The 18,844-nt window shown below is 44.4% G+C and overlaps 1 protein-coding gene across 1 annotated transcript; it reads left to right on the top strand.

Moving 5' to 3' along the window:
• Positions 1 to 2,453: 2,453 nt before the first annotated feature.
• LOC106581039 (protein ABHD15) lies at positions 2,454 to 5,493 on the top strand. Its single transcript, XM_082966620.1, has one exon. The coding sequence runs from the start codon at positions 2,835 to 2,837 to the stop codon at positions 3,396 to 3,398; it is 564 nt and encodes a 187-aa protein (XP_082822746.1). The 5' UTR covers positions 2,454 to 2,834; the 3' UTR covers positions 3,399 to 5,493.
• The last annotated feature ends 13,351 nt before the right edge of the window (positions 5,494 to 18,844 follow it).

Raw genomic sequence — 18,844 nt, 5'->3', positions numbered from 1 at the left:
TATGATGACTTGACTGTGATACCCTCCAGTATGATGACTTGACTGTGATACCCTCCAGTATGATGACTTGACTGTGATACCCTCCAGTATGATGACTTGACTGTGATAACCCTCCAGTATGATGACTTGACTGTGATACCCTCCAGTATGATGACTTGACTGTGATACCCCTCCAGTATGATGACTTTGCCTCTGCATTTAACAGTTGTGTTATGACAGTGATGATGTCATTTCTACTTTTTCCATTTCTACGGTTGGTCGAGTCAGAGACAAATCCATTTGGTCTTCTTCACAGAGCTGTTTTCAGGCTGAATTTTGGACCTTGAATATTTGAGGGAGTTTGTGAGAGTTTGACATAATTCATCTGAAGAATGTGTGTAAATGAGTTGCAGACGCATGTGTAGGAGTGTGTGTGGCAGGATGTACTGTAGGTGTACTGTGCTGGCGTGTGCATGCTTCTGAGTGACAGTGTGTAGGTGTGTGTCTGCAACTGTACAGGCATGGGTTTGTGTGTGTGTGGGCGTGTGCATGCTTCTGTGTTTCTCGAGTCTCTGTGACAAGAATTCCTCATTGGCTCGACACTGGCAGCATAGTCGAGAGGGAAAACAAACTGAGGACTGAAGCAAAGTTAACCTGCTTTATACCTCATCATCCTTATGTTGGAAAATAGCTGTACTTCAATGAAATAGTGTAGCCGCATTAATACTGCTGTGATCTACTATAGTAGTAGGATGAATTGATTCAGAGAGAGGGAGAGAGGTTGAGAGAGATCGAGAGACAGAGCGAGAGAGAGATAGAAACAGAGAGAGAGATAGAAAGAGAGTGGGAGAAAGGTTGAGAGAGAGAGACAGAGAAAGAGATAGAAACAGAGAGAGAGAAACAGAGAGAGTGAAACACAGAGGGAGAAAGGTTGAGAGAGAGAGAGAGAGAGAGAAAGAAAGAAAGAAAGAAAGAAAGAGAGGGAAGGAGAGAGGTTGAGAGAGAGCGACAGAGAGAGAGAGAGAGAACTTCTGTGAGTGTAATGTTTACTGTTAATTTTTATTGTTTATTTCACTTTTGTATATTATCTACTGCACTTGCTTTGGCAATGTTAACATATGTTTCCCATGCCAATAAAGCCATTTGAATTTAATTTAATTGAATTGAGAGTGAGAGAGAGAGAGAGAGAGAGAGAGAGAGAGAGAGAGAGAGCGATAGAAACAGAGAGAGTGAGAGAAGTTGAGAGAGATAGAGAGAGAGAGAGAGAGAGAGAGAGAAAGAAAGAAAGAAAGAAACGCAGAGAGAAAGGATGATATCCAGGTTTATGTGCTCTTGCAGGTTTCTCAGCTCTGTAAATATTTAATGCAGTGATCTGTTACACCTCCTCTTGGTCTCTCTAGTCTCTCTAATCATTGTCTTCTTATAGCTCTTTGAAGCTGTTCATTCATACTCTGTGGGTGTGTTGGAAATGGCACCCTGTTCCCTATAAAGTACATTATTTTTGATAGGGAATAGGAGGCCATTTCAGATGCAGCCTGTGTTGGTGTTGTTACAGTTCATAGTCAGTTGAAACATTCAATGTTGGATTAGATTTATGTAGGGCTTTTTCGAAGACCTCACATATTCTGACCTCACAGTTCATAGTCAGTCATGCATTAATGGATTTAAATAGTGCTTTTACATTGACCAAACTCTATGTGAGCTCACACTGACCACTGTGTCTCCATCTGTCTGTCCCTCCTCTACCTCCAGCTTTGATGATGTCACATTTCATCCTGTAGTGAGGTGAACCAATGATTGATTGGACCTCACTGCTATGTCACTTCAATTCAATAAAGGTCTATATTGTCATGAATTACATAATGTTCTGTTTCCTGTCCTTCAGCTCTGTGAGGTGGCGTTGTCCCACGGCTACCTCCCTGTGGTGTTTAACCGGCGCAGCCACAACGCCACCCCCCTCAGCACCGTCAAGCTGCAGCAGTTTGGCGACCCAGGGGACCTACGCGAGGCCGTACGCTACATGCGCTACAGGCAGCCCGTGAGCCGGCTGTACGCAGTGAGCGAGAGCACGGGGTCCGGCCTCCTCCTCTCCTACCTAGGAGAGTGTGGTTCATCCAGCTACGTGACGGCCGCCGCTTGCCTCTCGCCAGTGTTCCGCTGCCAGAGCTGGTTTGAGAAAGGTCCCATCTGGCCCCTACACTGGGCTCTGGTGACTTACCAGAAGATATGCCTCAACAGGTAAGGGATGGAGGGAGGGGGGAGGGAGAGGAGAGGGATGGAGAGGGAGAGGAGAGGGATGGAGAGAGGAGGAGAGGAATGGAGGGGAGATGGAGGGAGAGGGGAGGGAGTGATAGGGGAGGGAGGGGAGGGAGGGAGAGAGAGAGGAAGAAGGGAGAGTGAGGGAGGGACAAACAAACAGGGTAGGGAGAGGGTAGGGAGGGATGGAGGGCGAGCAGAGGGTGGAGAGAGAAAGAGAGAAACCTGATTGAGAAGAGAAGAATGGAATAATGTCACATACCCTGATATTACAGGATTTGATTAAAATACAATACCATTACCATGGCAACCGCTGCCCACCATGCTATTGATGTAGCAGGGCATCGGGACCCAACTTGTGGTTTCACAATCAATGCTAACAAGGATGTTATAGAGCCATGCAGCTCTTCTAGTTTGATTTACTGATTGTACTTGTTTGTGTGTGTGGCTGTGTGTGGGTGTTGTATGTGTTTCTTTATGTTTGTGTGTGTGTTCATGAACACGTGTGTGTGTGTGTGTGTCCTTGTCTGGGTATATCTAGGTACAGGACAGTGCTGGGTGAGACAGTGCACACCGATGCCCTTTTTTCCAGCTGTTCCATGCGTGGCCTGGAGGAGGTGCTGTTCTGCCAGCAGCCAGGCCCTAAAGGAGCCCCGGCCCTAGCAGCGGGCACCAGCAGCAGCAGTGGTGGAGCCTGGGAGGCCTACTGGGAACGCAATGAACCCCTCCGGGATGTAGACGAAGTCGCCATCCCCGTTCTGAGTGTCTGTGCTCAGGATGACCCTATCAGAGGAGACCCCCAGTCTACCCTACCCCTGGAACTCTTCGAGAGCAACCCCCACTTCTTCCTGCTGCTGACCACCAGAGGGGGACACTGTGGCTTTAACACCCAGGAAGGGCGTGCTTTCTCTGGGGGAGGGACCTTTGGAGGGACACCTGGGACTAGCTGGAGCCACCGGGCCCTGCTGGAGTTCTTTAGGGCCACCACGGACTTCATTACGGCAGAGGAGAGGGCTAAGCAGGCTGCCAGACGGAGGGGCCTGGGGGGTAGCAGCCAGGGCAAAGTCTTCAGACATCGTAGTGTCAGTAGCTGTAAGAGGCTGCCCGCATGCTCACATAACATACACACTATCTACAACTGGCAGAGGTCTTATACACGATGAGCTGGGGTGATGATATTGGATATTATGGATGATAAGGGATTGATATTATGGATGATAGGGGATTTATATTATGGATGATAGGGGATTTATATTATGGGTGATAAGGGATGTACAGTGGGGCAAAAAAGTATTTAGTCAGCCACCAATTGTGCAAGTTCTCCCACATAAAAAGATGAGAGAGGCCTGTAATTTTCATCATAGGTACACGTCAACTATGACAGACAAAATGAGAAAAAAAATCCAGAAAATCACATTGTAGGATTTTTTATGAATTTATTTGGAAATTATGGTGGAAAATAAGTATTTGGTCACCTACAAACAAGCAAGATTTCTGGCTCTCACAGACCTGTAACTTCTTTAAGAGGCTCCTCTGTCCTCCACTCGTTACCTGTATTAATGGCACCTGTTTGAACTTGTTATCAGTATAAAAGACACCTGTCCACAACCTCAAACAGTCACACTCCAAACTCCACTATGGCCAAGACCAAAGAGCTGTCAAAGGACACCAGAAACAAAATTGTAGACCTACACCAGGCTGGGAAGACTGAATCTGCAATAGGTAAGCAGCTTGGTTTGAAGAAATCAACTGTGGGAGCAATTATTAGGAAATGGAAGACATACAAGACCACTGATAATCTTCCTCGATCTGGGGCTCCACGCAAGATCTCATCCCGTGGGGTCAAAATGATCACAAGAACGGTGAGCAAAAATCCCAGAACCACACGGAGGGACCTAGTGAATGACCTGCAGAGAGCTGGGACCAAAGTAACAAAGCCTACCATCAGTAACACACTACGACGCCAGGGACTCAAATCCTGCAGTGCCAGACGTGTCCCCTGCTTAAGCCAGTACATGTCAAGGCCCATCTGAAGTTTGCTAGAGAGCATTTGGATGATCCAGAAGAGGATTGGGAGAATGTCATATGGTCAGATGAAACCAAAATATAACTTTTTGGTAAAAACTCAACTTGTCGTGTTTGGAGGACAAAGAATGCTGAGTTGCATCCAAAGAACACCATACCTACTGTGAAGCATGGGGGTGGAAACATCATGCTTTGGGGCTGTTTTTCTGCAAAGGGACCAGGATGACTGATCCGTGTAAAGGAAAGAATGAATGGGGCCATGTATCGTGAGATTTTGAGTGAAAGCCTGATTCCATCAGCAAGGGCATTGAAGATGAAACGTGGCTGGGTCTTTCAGCATGACAATGATCCCAAACACACCGCCCGGGCAACGAAGGAGTGGCTTCCTAAGAAGCATGTCAAGGTCCTGGAGTGGCCTAGCCAGTCTCCAGATCTCAACCCCATAGAAAATCTTTGGAGGGAGTTGAAAGTCCGTGTTGCCCAGCGACAGCCCCAAAACATCACTGCTCTAGAGGAGATCTGCATGGAGGAATGGGCCAAAATACCAGCAACAGTGTGTGAAAACCTTGTGAAGACTTACAGAAAACGTTTGACCTGTGTCATTGCCAACAAAGGGTATATAACAAAGTATTGAGATAAACTTTTGTTATTGACCAAATACTTATTTTCCACCATAATTTGCAAATAAATTCATAAAAAATCCTACAATGTGATTTTCAGGATTTTTTTTTCTCATTTTGTCTGTCATAGTTGAAGTGTACCTATGATGAATGATGATGAATCATCTTTTTAAGTGGGAGAACTTGCACAATTGGTGGCTGACTAAATACTTTTTTGCCGCACTGTATATTATGGATGATAAAGGATGTATAATATGGATGAAAAAGGATTTATATTATGGATGATAAAGGATTTATATTATGGATGATAAGGGATGTATATTATGGATGATAAGGGATGTATATTATGGATGAAAAAGGATTTATATTATGGATGATAAGGGATGTATATTATGGATGATAAGGGATGTATATTATGGATGATAAGGGATGTATATTATGGATGAAAATGGATTTATATTATGGATGATAAAGGATTTATATTATGGATGATAAGGGATTGTATCTGCAGCACAAGAAAGCTTTGCATTTAACGGCTGAATATTAATCTGTGTGCAGCAGTCACCTGGGTAATTGATGGAACATGGTTTCATTGACACACGCACACGCACTCGCACACCACACACACACACACACACACCACACACACACCACACACACACACACACACACACACACTCAGAATTTAAGGATGAACATTCCAAAACACACTATGTGTAACCAGAAAAGCCTGTGTGTGTGTGTGTGTGTGTGTGTGTGTGTGTGTGTGTGTGTGTGTGTGTGTGTGTGTGTGTGTGTGTGTGTGTGTGTGTGTGTGTGTGTGTGTGTGTGTGTGTGTGTGTGTGTGTGTGTGTGTGTGTGTGTGTGTGCGTGTGCCTCCGCCCGATGACTGTCCAAAAATGCCCGTCTGGACACGACTGCCAGTATTTCTCTGACGAGCCAATCAGATTCAAGGGAAACTATGTGTAATGATATTGTGATGTTTTGCTGAACTGGGTGGAACCAGTTGGTTTGTGGCTTTTCACACATGTTGTAATTCAAACTCTGACTGGGGTTTGTTGAATGTAGCTGGAATCGCAACTTTGAATTGGCACTGTTAGTGACATGATGATTTTCCTGTAGTTTCTAAACAATGTTAAACTTGTGCTAAATGTGTTAAATGATCTGAATGATTGGGAAGGAACGATGTAATAAAAGAAAAAGAGGAGGAATGTATCATGGAAGGATTTCATTTTGGTCACGTACTGTTATCTTTTGTCCAGACATAATTACAGCAATGTTGTGTAACACTGTATGAATTTAACAGTCTTCAGTTACTATATGTGGAATTTTATGTACAATACTGTATGTGTCATACTTAGAACTTTGTGACTATGTAGAGTAGAGTTCTGTTTCTCTGAGGATTCATCAAACACATGGAGAGTTTTCCATTTAGACGTCTCCTAAAATAGCTCTATGCCCAGAGCAATACCACTGTCTTTGTGTGTGTGTGTGTGTGTGTGTGTGTGTGTGTGTGTGTGTGTGTGTGTGTGTGTGTGTGTGTGTGTGTGTGTGTGTGTGTGTGTGTGTGTGTGTGTGTGTGTGTGTGTGTGTGTGTGTGAGTGTGTGCGTGTGATGTGTGTGGTGTGTATTCGTGTGTGTGTATGTGTGTGTGGTGTGTATTCGTGTGTGCATACGTGTGTGTGTGTCTGTGTGTGACCGTGTGATCTGGTTAGATATCTCTCCACGGTGTGTCCCTACAGATCCTCATCCACATAGACAGCTGCTACTGCTGGACCACAGAGCCAACTCTACAGTTAGCATCAAGCCCTGACCCTTTACAAAATACACTACCTTTCCTTGGTGCCATTATTCCAGGATTACTAAAGCCGTATCTGTAATCGTACCTTATTGTACCAGAGCCATAGGTGTAGTCTACAATCGCTCCACTTTTGTAAACCTCTGCATCACAGTATGCAAACAGGCCTTATGGTTGTAATGTAACAATGTGCACCTAAACTGTAATGACACTGCAACTACCATGTAAATACAGCTATTACATATGATCACAGTGCCCAGACAACTTCAGCACAGAACATAGTGCAAACATTTACTTCATAATTATCAGCTAGATATGAGAATCGTAAATGTAGCTAACCAGATAGGTCATTTTTGCATGTTAAACTAAAAATAATATTTTGCAAGATGTAAATTATTCGTAGCAATATAGAGCAAATGACTGTGAGCCGAAGCAGCCTGCCTAGAATGCTCATTCTTTTGTTGTTCATTTTCATTTAGTGAAATGTCAACTAGAGCAGACAGACATAGGGGCGACAGAAACAATAACCACCAGGCCTCTCAGTCTCTCGGCCCAATTAAGTTGTTAACATTGGATTGGCCTTTAACACGTTGCTTATTCAATTCCAGCCCCAATGTCTGCGTCTGTCCAATTGAATTTGCATTGATTGATATTTCATTAGCGTTCATAGCTTCTAATGACCTAGTCCCTTGATATGATCAAGATATATCCATAGGTCAGTGAGAGAACCTGCTCTGGAATACAGAGGATATTATAATGGACTTGTTCGATGACTAAGAGGAGGGAGTGATGTGTTGACGTACTGTAATATTTCACTAAGGTGAGGAGCGCCATCTTGTGGCTATTGGGTGCAAGTGACATTCCACAAGTTTTGAAAAACCAAATACTCTGGAAAATGTATATATATATTTTTTTACCTTTATTTAACTAGGAAAGTCAGTTAACAACAAATGCTAATTTTACTGCCTACCCAGGCCAAACCCTAACTGGGCGACGCTGGGCCAATTGTGTGCCGCCCTATGGGACTCCAAATCAGCCTGGAATCAAACCAGAGTCTGGAGTGACGCCTCTAGCACTGAGATGCAGTGCCTTAGACCGCCGCGCCACTCGGGAGCCCATAAAAAGGCTTGATAGCATTAGTGTCTTCTCACAGCCACTAATACAGCCTTGAATATAAGCTATGTTGTGATTAATGGATACTGGATTCATAGAGCACCACAGCTTCAGATAAATCTATCTTGATTTTCACATGATACCGTTTTAAGGAATGTTACAAAATGCTGGCAGTCACTTTTTACACATTTTATAATGCGCTCAATGATAAAATACACTATTGTAATGATTCAAGGACTAACTATAATATAATTCAAAAAAAGAGTCTGAATAACAAACATAAAACAACAGCAACATTAATACAGCATATGTTTCCACCCGTATTGACATGAGAACTTGTAATATTTTGTGAAGGGCATATTGTCTAACAACCAGAGCAGAGCCATGTAAAGCCTTTATGGCTCTCCTATGACCTGTCTGCATGACCTACATTTCTAATGATGCTCTTACCTTGGTGTTATCGTCTGATCTATTTACCCATCACAATGACCTCATGAAGAATGTGGCAGCACTGGCAGGGTTTCTGAATGGGGGTATTTCTCTCTCTCTCTCTCTCTCTCTCTCTCTCTCTCTCTCTCTCTCTCTCTCTCTCTCTCTCTCTCTCTCTCTCTCTCTCTCTCTCTCTCTCTCTCTCTCTCTCTCTCTCTCTCTCTTTCTGAGAGACTGCCTAACAGACACAATGACGCAGCTATATCTCTGCTGCTTTTGGCTGGGAAACTGGAGCACAGCACATTGAGGCCAGATATAGCCCTGGTTTAAAAAGATATCTGCACAGTCACAAGAAAATCTAATCAGGGAAGTGATACATTTATTTTGTGCCAGAAATGCACATAATTATGTATATTAAATCAAATCAATAAAGTCATGAGTGCATATACTGTACTGTACTTATTAATCCAAAATACAATATGTATGCAGAGGGGACATTGTGGACTTGTAGTTATATCCAGTATTCAGCCTATGTCCACGCTCAAGTCAGATTAATAATGTGTGTAATGTGTGCTATTTCATATGGACCAGTGAATTTGACACCAGTCACTTTGGGTCACTCTCTTACTGTTCTCATTTGCAGTGATGAAGAACAGCTTGGCCTATCCAAGGTAGCTCGGATTCCGAGTCTCTTCTCTAATCCAATATGTTGCCCTTACATGCCAATAAGTGCAGCTGCATAAACTTCTAAGAGTCTATGACTGCCAGCTTTGGCAGTACTTCTGAAAAACATCAATAAACACAAAAATCTCACAAAAGTCAGATCGTCAGTAAAAACATCTGCTCATCTGGAGCTTTTTCAATCCTGGTGCACCTCCTCTCTCCTACTCCTCTCTCACTTCCTCTTCTCCTCCACCCTCACCCCTCACTCCTTCTCTCTCCCCTCCTCTCTCACCTTTTCCCACCTCCTTTTCCCCTCCTTTCCTCCTATGTCTTCCCCCACCCCATCCTCTCCTCCCCCCTCACTCCCCCCCTCTCTCCCATCCTCTCCTCACCCTCAGTGGGGTTGGTGATGGTGATGTGTGAGTAACTCCATCTCAAGCAGAATATTTCTGGTAGCCTACTAGCCTTCAGCACATTCCTCTGCAGACACATGACATAGTCATATTGGGTGTGGTGTGGGGAAGGCTTAAGGAAGGGATCACTATTATTCTTTATAGCCAGCTAGCACATTAAATCCTGGATGTATAGCCTCCGTGGTTCATACTGGGTTTGATGGTATTTGCTAGGAAAATACATCACTGATCTCTATAGCTAGCTAGCACATCAGATCCTTTGTGGTAGCCCTTTACACTCGTATATGGGTTGAAAATGGCAGACTTGGACACTGATAAGTGCCTAAATTAGAACGCAGTGACTGTACATGATGATATAACATGATATACATGACGTCAGAGCTCAGTGTCTCTGCTTCACAGCTCTGTATGGGTTTAAAAAAAAAGGCTCTGTATGGGTTTGGACTGACAGACGTCCTGAACTGCACCGTGCGACAAGTTGCCCCATTAATTGGGCCATTTTCCCAAATGTTTTGCAGTCTGAGAGGGAAATGCTTTAAATGAACGGGCCTCTATGTATTTTGGAAGATGAGACGTTAATAATAAACACCGCTTTGATGTCATACAAGCAAGCCGAACACCCGTGAGTCCAAATGTGCACTTCACATTTCCATATCATAGAACTCTTGTCATATACAGCGTCAACGTTTATGATCACTCTGTTTGATGTACAGTTAGACATGGCGTTATATCCTGGGTTGTCCTGAACAGAATGAGTCTATACCACGCATCTGAATGCACCAGAATTACCATCTGCTTCTCTGAGTTGCCTTGTGAAAGTCTAACACTGTAAGATCATATTTTATACCATAGCTAGTCATGTCGGCAATAGAACAAGCTTTCTAATTATGCCCACCTGACCCAGCTTGCAATTTATAATGGACCGGTTTTGGATTGTGTAAACAACAACAGTAATTGTGTGATGGTGAGGATGCAGGGCTGTGTTCCAAACAAACAGCTACAAGTGTGCTTGCTGTAGTTCCTCAACGGCACAGCTAGGAGAGCTTAAAAACATATTTAGGTCATAAAAGTGCATTGAAATGACTTAGGAATTGTGCACACTCCAAACATTATACTGTCTAATGTTTGGATTGTGCACAGTTGGAGGGCTGTGTGACCACTTGGAGACACCAGTTTGACCTCTCACTCAAACACATGTCATTGTTTTGTCTTATGTTGTTTCTACCCCAAATTTTCCAAGAATATTCTTATCATGTTGCTGAATGTATCCATCGTAGATTTAGTTATCAACAAATGCATCGAAAAGCACAGTAAATGTAAAATGCACCTAAAAATCAACAGTGTAATGTTGGATTCAGTCTTGTGTCAGGTGAACTGTTGTGTACTCACCTTTAGTCTAAAAGTTTCCACATTATCTGCAAACTGTTCCCTTTCAATTGCAATCCTTGGTTACGCATATGCTTTCCATAATTATTCTGTAAGAAACCTTTCAATTTAGCCCTATCCATATAGTCCAATTCTCACAAGTGTAAAGGGTTAAAGGCCTATGGCTATGGTGCATATTGGGTGTGGTGTGGGGATATCTGCAAGAAAAAGCCTTGTTATTCTCTATGCTAGCTACTACATGAATTCCTGTTAGTAGGCTCTGTGCATCCGTGGTTGTCCTTGTAGTATCATGTGTTTCCTGTGTAGCGAAGGTTCAGGTTTAAGGACTTGTGTGTTAACGCCCGTGCCTGAAGCTAAGGGAGGGCAGCCAGACACTACGGGAGAGAACTAATGCCATGTGACAGCTAGGTACCCAGCTTGCACATAATGGTGTTCTGAGAACCATATGTTTCTTAGCGCCAGGGGTGAAAGTAAGCTGGTCCGGTACGGTCCGGTATGGTGTCCCGGCAAAATAAATAGTGGGGGTACGCCATACAAGTAAAACATAAGACTCTCACAATAATTAAAACAAAATGTCAAGAAAACTGTAGGCTTTTACAACATTATTTATCATGACCGCATGTCAGTAACTTGAAAAATGAGCGAATGGACTTGAAAATGGCTGTTATATACATTTCAAAATGCTGCGTGGTTTAATGAGAACACTGACATTTTTCCAAGGCAGATATGACTGGCTGAGACTGAAGCGCCCAGACAGCAGTAGACGCATCAATTCAGGGTTCAAGTGTAAGGATAATGACAATTGCCGAATGTCATTAAACTAATTGGGTGTTTTAGCAGGTGTTTTTTTATCATTAATCAAATGGTGCACAGAGCGCTGTTTTGGCTGCTGGAATTCATTTGTGAGACGATGAACATGCACGGGTAGCCTACATGAGTCTTTGTTTTTATATATTTGGCATCCTCCAAATATGGGTTTGGCAGATGCTAGGAGAACGCTACCTGCCCCAATGCATAGTGCCAACTGTAAAGTTTGGTGGAGCAGGAATAATGGTCTAGGGGGGTTTTCATGGTTCGGGCTAGGTCCCTTAGTTAGAAACGTAGAAATCTTAACGCTATTGCATATAATGACATTCTAGACGATTCTGTGCTTCCAATTTTGTGGCAACAGTTTGGGGAAAGCCCTTTCCTGCTTCAGCATGACAATGCCCTCGTGCAAAAAGTGAGGTATATACAGAAATGGTTTTTTGATATCGGTGTGGAAGAACTTGACTGTCCTGCACAGAGCCCTGACACAACCCCATCAAACACCTTTGGGATGAATTGGAATGCCGACTGCAAGCCAGGCCTAATCACCCAACATCAGTGCCCGACCTCACTAAAGCTTGTATAGCTGAATGGAAGCAATTCAAGGCAGGAATGTTCCAACATCTAGTGGAAAGCCTTCCCAGAAGAGTGGAGGCTGTTATAGCAGTAAAGGGTTGACCAACACCATATTCATGATTTTGGAATGAGATGTTCGACTAGCAGGTGTCCACATAGTTTTTTTCTCTCTTTCTCTCTCTCTCTCTCTCTCTCTCTCTCTCTCTCTCTCTCTCTCTCTCTCTCTCTCTCGCTCTCTCTCTCTCGCTCTCTCTCTCTCTCTCTCTCTCTCTCTCTCTCTCTCTCTCCCTCTCCCACTCCCTCTGTCTCTCTGTCTCTCTGTCTCTCTCTCATTCTCCCCCCTCTCTCATTCTCTCTCTTTTTTTCTCTCTCCCTCTACCTCTTTCTCCCTCTCTCTTCTCCTCTCCTCTCTGTCTCTGTCTCTGTCTCTGTCTCTCTCTGTCTCTCTCTCTGTCTCTGTCTCTCTCTGTCTCTCTCTCTCTGTCTCTGTCTCTCTCTGTCTTTCTCTCTCTCTCTCTCACACAAACACACACACACACTACCCTTGCCCCCTCTCTCTCTCTCCCTCTCCCCTTTCCTCTCTTTCTCTGTCTCTTTTTATCTCGGTTTTTCACTCCACCCCCGCCCATCTCTCTCTTATTGTGGAACCCACCTGCATTCTGTAACCCAGGCAGTGTGATCTGTGTTCTCTTATTTTGGAACCCACCTGCATTCTGTAACCCAGGCAGTGTGATCTGTGTTCTCTTATTGTGGAACCCACCTGCATTCTGTAACCCAGGCAGTGTGATCTGTGTTCTCTTATTGTGGAACCCACCTGCATTCGGTAACCCAGGCAGTGTGATCTGTGTTCTCTTATTGTGGAACCCACCTGCATTCTGTAACCCAGGCAGTGTGATCTGTGAGCACTTGGCTGCTGACTGTGGAGACTTCAGAAGTACATGGGTCGGCCCCTAGGAACACAGGGTTGGGGCCACCTGTTTCCACCAAACTGGAGCAGTCCAGTCCTGTTAGCACCCTCTTCCCAGGAATGCTATGATGAATTGGGCTGTGTCAAGCACACACATGCAGGCAGGCATGCACGCACACGCTTGCTCGCACGAGCACACACACATACACACACACACATGCCCTGGCCTCAAAGACGTCAGAAGGATAGTGTCTGTGCTGTAAGGATTGTGCCTTGTTCTAGTCGGCCTGTTTGTTCGGGCGTTTCACCTTGTTGCATAAGAGAAAAGCAGCACATGACCTGCTAGTTTCTCAATTGATCTCCACACACAGACACAAACATTATTTTACAAACACACCTCATATGCACAATCTCTCTCTCTCTTTCTCTCTCGCAGACAAAACAAATCCCATTTTCCCTAACCCCTAACCCTAACTCTTAACCAAACCCTAACCTTAACCCTAACCCCTAACCCCTAATCCTAAACCTAACCCCTAATCTTAAACTTAACCCATAAAATAAATGTCCTTGTAGGGACAGGCAAAATGTCCCTACTTGTCCGAATTTTCTTTATTTGACTATCGTTTTGAGGACTAGATAGTAAAGCCAAAACCGTACACGCACACACACACACGCACACACACACACACACACACACACACACACACACACACACACACACACACACACACACACACACACACACACACACACACACACACACACACACACACACACACCACACACACACACACAGACTCAAATGCCCCCAACCCCAGACAGTTTTGCCAAGTCAGGCTGTCATACTGTATCAGTGGGATCCTCAGTCTCCTCCAGAGGATAGTGCAGTGCCCTTGGCGCCTTGCAGCCCTGCCTCCACGTCTGTGTCCTTGTCTCCCTGCTTGTCCTAAACTGTCCTGAGCTGTCCTGGATCTGTGTTCAGTCTCAGCTGGAAGCTGGAGGGGGGAGGGGAGGGCAGAGAGAGAGAGAGGGAGATAGATAGATAGAGAGAAAATGAAAAGGCGGGGGGAGCAATATAGAGAGAAGATGGGAGAGAGAAATAGAGAAAGGGAGATAGAAAGGAAGAGAGGATGAGAGAGAAAGAGGGAGAGAAAGATGCATATAAATATGCCTTGAATCCAGACAGACATCTGCCTTTCTCTTTGTCCCAATGCAACCTCCACAGGCCTTCACATTTCCGCTTATCTTCCCCAAAATAACACAGAGGGCAGGGCGGGGCAAAACAGTCTGGATTGGGTGTACAGGGGGGAGGTATGTGAGTCGCTGTGTATTTGTGTGTATATGTGTGTGTGTGTATGTGTGTGTCTCTTATCTCTCCAACCTAGGATACGTTCTGTCTCATCAACATCCAATTCCCCCCCTCTCCCCAGTCCTGCGTGCCCTACTCCTCTCCTCCTCTCCCCCTCTTTCTCATTCCTTCTCTCCCTCCTGTCTGCTTCTTCCCTCCAGCCTGTTGATGCCAGCTGTGGGCATCAGAGGGAGATTGATAAAGAGACCAGATAGACCTTCAGACAAGCTGTGCAGCGGCTGAAAACCGTTGAGGAGAAGGGCATAGTTACAGTAAATGTAACACTAACCATGTAGCATAGAGGGCATATGAAACCAAACATACAAATTCAAGGGTGGAGTATAGTGCAATAGAGGGACTTTTCAAAGATAGCTGTTGGCTTTAGAAAGGCATTGCGGTGTACCTAGAAAGCCATAGAGTGGAATGAGGTCCCAGTGAGACATAGGATGAGGGGTTCCTATCGTCAGTATGTTGCAGGAATGTTGCAGGAATGAATGATTGTTTATTTATAGCAGCAGGAAACACAAGATGCTGATGAGTCATACAGTTCCGCTATGCTAGACGCTAGTGGGTGGCTAACTGACGCAGCAGCAGGACCAGCCCCACAGTCTCACAGTTGGACTGTGTCATATACAGTTCCTCTCTATGCTATAAACGCTATCCAACACAGGCCCATGCCCACAGTCTGTATCAGAGGCAAGCAAATGGTCTGAAGACAGGGTTTGGCTCTTGGCAACATCCCATCTTTGAAAAGGTATTGACCAAAATATCTCCTTCAAAATATATATGCTTTGTGTTGTAGTCATGACTGAATCATTTCCTCTCTTTGATTCCCTATCTCCTCTCACCTCTGAACCCGGACAGGACACAAGTCAGGATTCGTCTCACCTCTGAACACAAGTCAGGGTTCCTCTCAGGTTGAGTCATGATTATTACCCAATGAGTACTTGTCTGGTCTCTGAGGGGGTTAGTTACGTTCCATGTTCGGTATGATCTTGGCTGTGGACTCACTCTTAAAAACAACACTCTTAAAAACAAAAGGGCTGTCTATAAAGTCTGCTGGCTTCATGCTTCAGTTTCCGCAGGAAAAAAAGATGACTTTTCTTCACAGTGTATTTCAATGGGGTGCCGCTGAAAGAGCAGGGTGCTTATGAACGATTTCAGAAACATCTATAGGCTTTATAAAGAGTTCATGAAGGCTTCATAAAGCCTTTAATGGGGTGGTGCTGCTAAAATAGTACTAGTGGCTCACTAACAGGACACATGCTGGTCCTAATCAGTTTATAGTAATTGTAGGTCCGACAGGTCGAGGTGGCATTCTCCCAAGATAGGCTTTACCTCAGGGGACTGTCACTGTACAGGGAAACCCTGAGCCCTCATTGATGCTGTGACCGTCACATATTGACTATGAGTAGATGGTTGGTTCATGTTTTTCTAAAAGAAAGAAAAGTCTACACACTGTATGGTCCTGTGCTTTATTCCCCACCCACATAAACGTTTATGGAATACAGCAGTAATGCAACAATATCATTTTATTATCTACTGTGAAACTGACATTTGTCTGGGCTGCATTGGCAGGTTTTGAGTCGGGAGAGTTAGTGGACACAGAGAATTGTCTTTATGTTTTGTAAATGTCCTTTCCTGAAAAGCTTTGGGTGGTGCTGAACAGGTCTATGTGCTGTTCAAGATAAGGCTTAGTGTTTCTATAACACCAATGAAACAGTGTGGGGCAAAACGAAGGCGAATAAACTGAAGGCACAACAAAGTAGAAACACTAGCTACTTGGCTTGGTGACATCATAATCAAGGTCATCTCACATCTCAGTAGTACTGTACAGCTACATAGCTGACTCCCTTTTCAATAAAGTTACCCTCCATTCAAAATTCAGAGACCCTGAGAGAAGGATAGATTCAATGCCTCTTAGTGGCTTCATATCATATGCCCTTTCAACTAATGCTAAGTGTGTGTGTGTGGCACGGTGGCAGCTAAGGCCCTGCCTGGCTGGTGACACCCCAGCCGGGCTCTTTCCATCAACGTCCCAACAGTTATGTCATGAGCCACTGACAAAAAAATCTATATATCCCCTGCCTGCCTTCATGACCTGGCTTGTCACAGTACTGCACTGAACCACTCTGCTTGGAGCTGCCTGCATATCTCTATCTCTGTTTCTCTCTCACTCTCGCTCTCTATCTCCCTGCTTGCCTGGGGGTTGAGGGTGGTGGTGGCTGGGGGAGGGCATAGGGGGGAGGAATGGGTGAGGGCAGAGGAGGAGGAAGAGGGGAGAGAATGTGGGTCATCATCCACATCCAAAGCTGCATCAGATTTCCCAGTCAGCTGGAATCCCATCTCCATCCCAAACCGGCACCACAAGGCCCGTTATATAAGTGGTTATTGATCCATCAGAGAGAGTGTACTGCACGGGGGAAAAAACACCACCGGGACTGAGAACAGGGACTGATGGACGGCGGGATGGAGGGTGGAGGGTGGTTCAGTGATTTGGCTGCCGCGGAGGTGTCACAAAGTGTCTCTATGACTCAGTGTCCAAAATCTAAAGCAGCCTGCCCTGTGCTTGAGGAGTGCTGTGCTAATGGGTGCATTTAGAAAGCAGCTACGACGGGCTTGTTCAGCCATTCAGGTTATTAAAATACTATAAGGCCAAGAGGCCTACATCATTTTTGGGGGAAATATATCTACTTTAAGGTTGATCGCCTCCTTAAATGATGGCCAATCAATATGTGCGCTGGTTGCTATAGTAGGTGGATTTTTAGGAGGATAAAATCAATGATTATACTGGATGGTGAACAGTTTACCAGTGAACTTAATGGATTGAAAATACAGGGCTGACTCGCTAGTAATGCTGAGTTGACATTGTGTGACTCTGAGTGCCTGAGAGTAAGCTGTCAGCATAGATAGGGCTTATTCAGGTCAGTGACACGTCTACTCCCAAAGTCTCCAATGTGGGATGTCATCGTTTTCAGCAACCCTGCAATTCTGTTGCTCCATCCACATCAGTGGCGGTCAATGCAGTTTAAGATTAGGGAGGATGGCCTTATTTCTATTACATCATATTGAATGACTGCCATTCATATTCCATTCATCCAGTTCAATGTAACATCAATAGGTTTAGGCTGCTACATGATACTCTAATTTGCCCTATACCCATCATGAGGTTGCTACAACCTACAAATAAAAGTTTATAACGTAGGTGCACAGTGACACATTCAATATCGCCTTGCACACTTTTGCCTGTGTCTAGCTGATCTGGGGTGTAATCATTAGTCCAAACAGAGAGTTCCTACTGGAAAAATGCAGGTAGGTCCCTCCCTCTTTCGTTCCGTTTGCATCTGTTTAAGAAACAATTTTGCAACAGAATCGGCAGAATGAATACACACACCCCTGATCACAGTTCACTTTCATAGCAGCCGCATACAGCATCATTACTTTGCTTGTTGTTGAATTCATTTCCCCATCTATGTGCTCTCCTCCTCTCACCTTTTCTCTTCGCTTGTGGACTTCAGTGCACAACATAACAGCTGTCTGTGACCAGCCGCGAAAACCTCTCCAAGCCAATCCGTCGTACCATAACCGTATACCGCTACACAGCCTACATCGTTGTCACCATATTAAAGTTATAGCTAGTCAACAAACTAGAACTAACATGTTAGTAAACCCATAATCCAATCCATGTGTACAACCACGCTGTACAGTGTACAGCAAGCAGTTTAGAATTTACATTGGCGGGCACCCGTGGCAATACATTAATAAACCGAAAGCTTACCTTGACTTGGAAGAGTTGCAGTGTTGGATAGATAGCCTTAACCAGCTAGCTAACATAAATTGCATTCCTCTCTGTTTGAGTCAAGTTGTTGAGTAGGCTAAATGAGCTGCATTAGCTAAGTAAGTGAACGGTAAACTAAGATAAGTAAGAAGAAAATACAAATAAACGTAGCTAGCTCTCTCTCGCTCCGCTGTTTGTTCAAAACAGTTCAACTATTGTCTCTCTCTCTCTCTTTGAGTAAACTACTCACCACACTTTATGCACTGCAGTGCTAGCTATCTGTTGCTTCTGCTTTCAGTACTAGATTAATTTTATGATCCTTTGATTAGATGACAACATGTCAGTTCCTACTGCAAGAGCTCTGATAGGTTGGAGGACATACTCCATGTGATTATGATGTCATAATTACTGTGTAAGGCTATGAAAGGGGGTGAGAACCAAGACCCACCTAGGTTTTATATTTAAGTCAATGTACCCAGAGGAGGATGGAAAAAATGTGTCCTCCGGCTACACAATGGTGCTAACCTAGAGGGTGCTGTTGATGCTACTATAGACCTTCATTGCAAAATAGTGTATTTTAATCTGTTGATTGATGGCTTGTTGGTTCAAGCCACAAGCAGACAAATAAGGGTATTTTGAAATGCAGGGAGACAGAGAGAGAGAGAGAGAGAGAGAGAGAGAGAACGGATCAGATCAGAGTGTCCAAGGATAGTGTGTACCCTTTACATGTACAAGGCTAATCATAT

This window comes from Salmo salar, chromosome 20, assembly GCF_965601325.2.
Source record: "Salmo salar chromosome 20, fSalSal1, whole genome shotgun sequence".
Taxonomy (NCBI): Eukaryota; Metazoa; Chordata; class Actinopteri; order Salmoniformes; family Salmonidae; genus Salmo; species Salmo salar.
The sequence above is the reverse complement of the archived record's forward strand: the minus strand, read 5'-3'. Positions and strand labels throughout refer to the sequence as shown.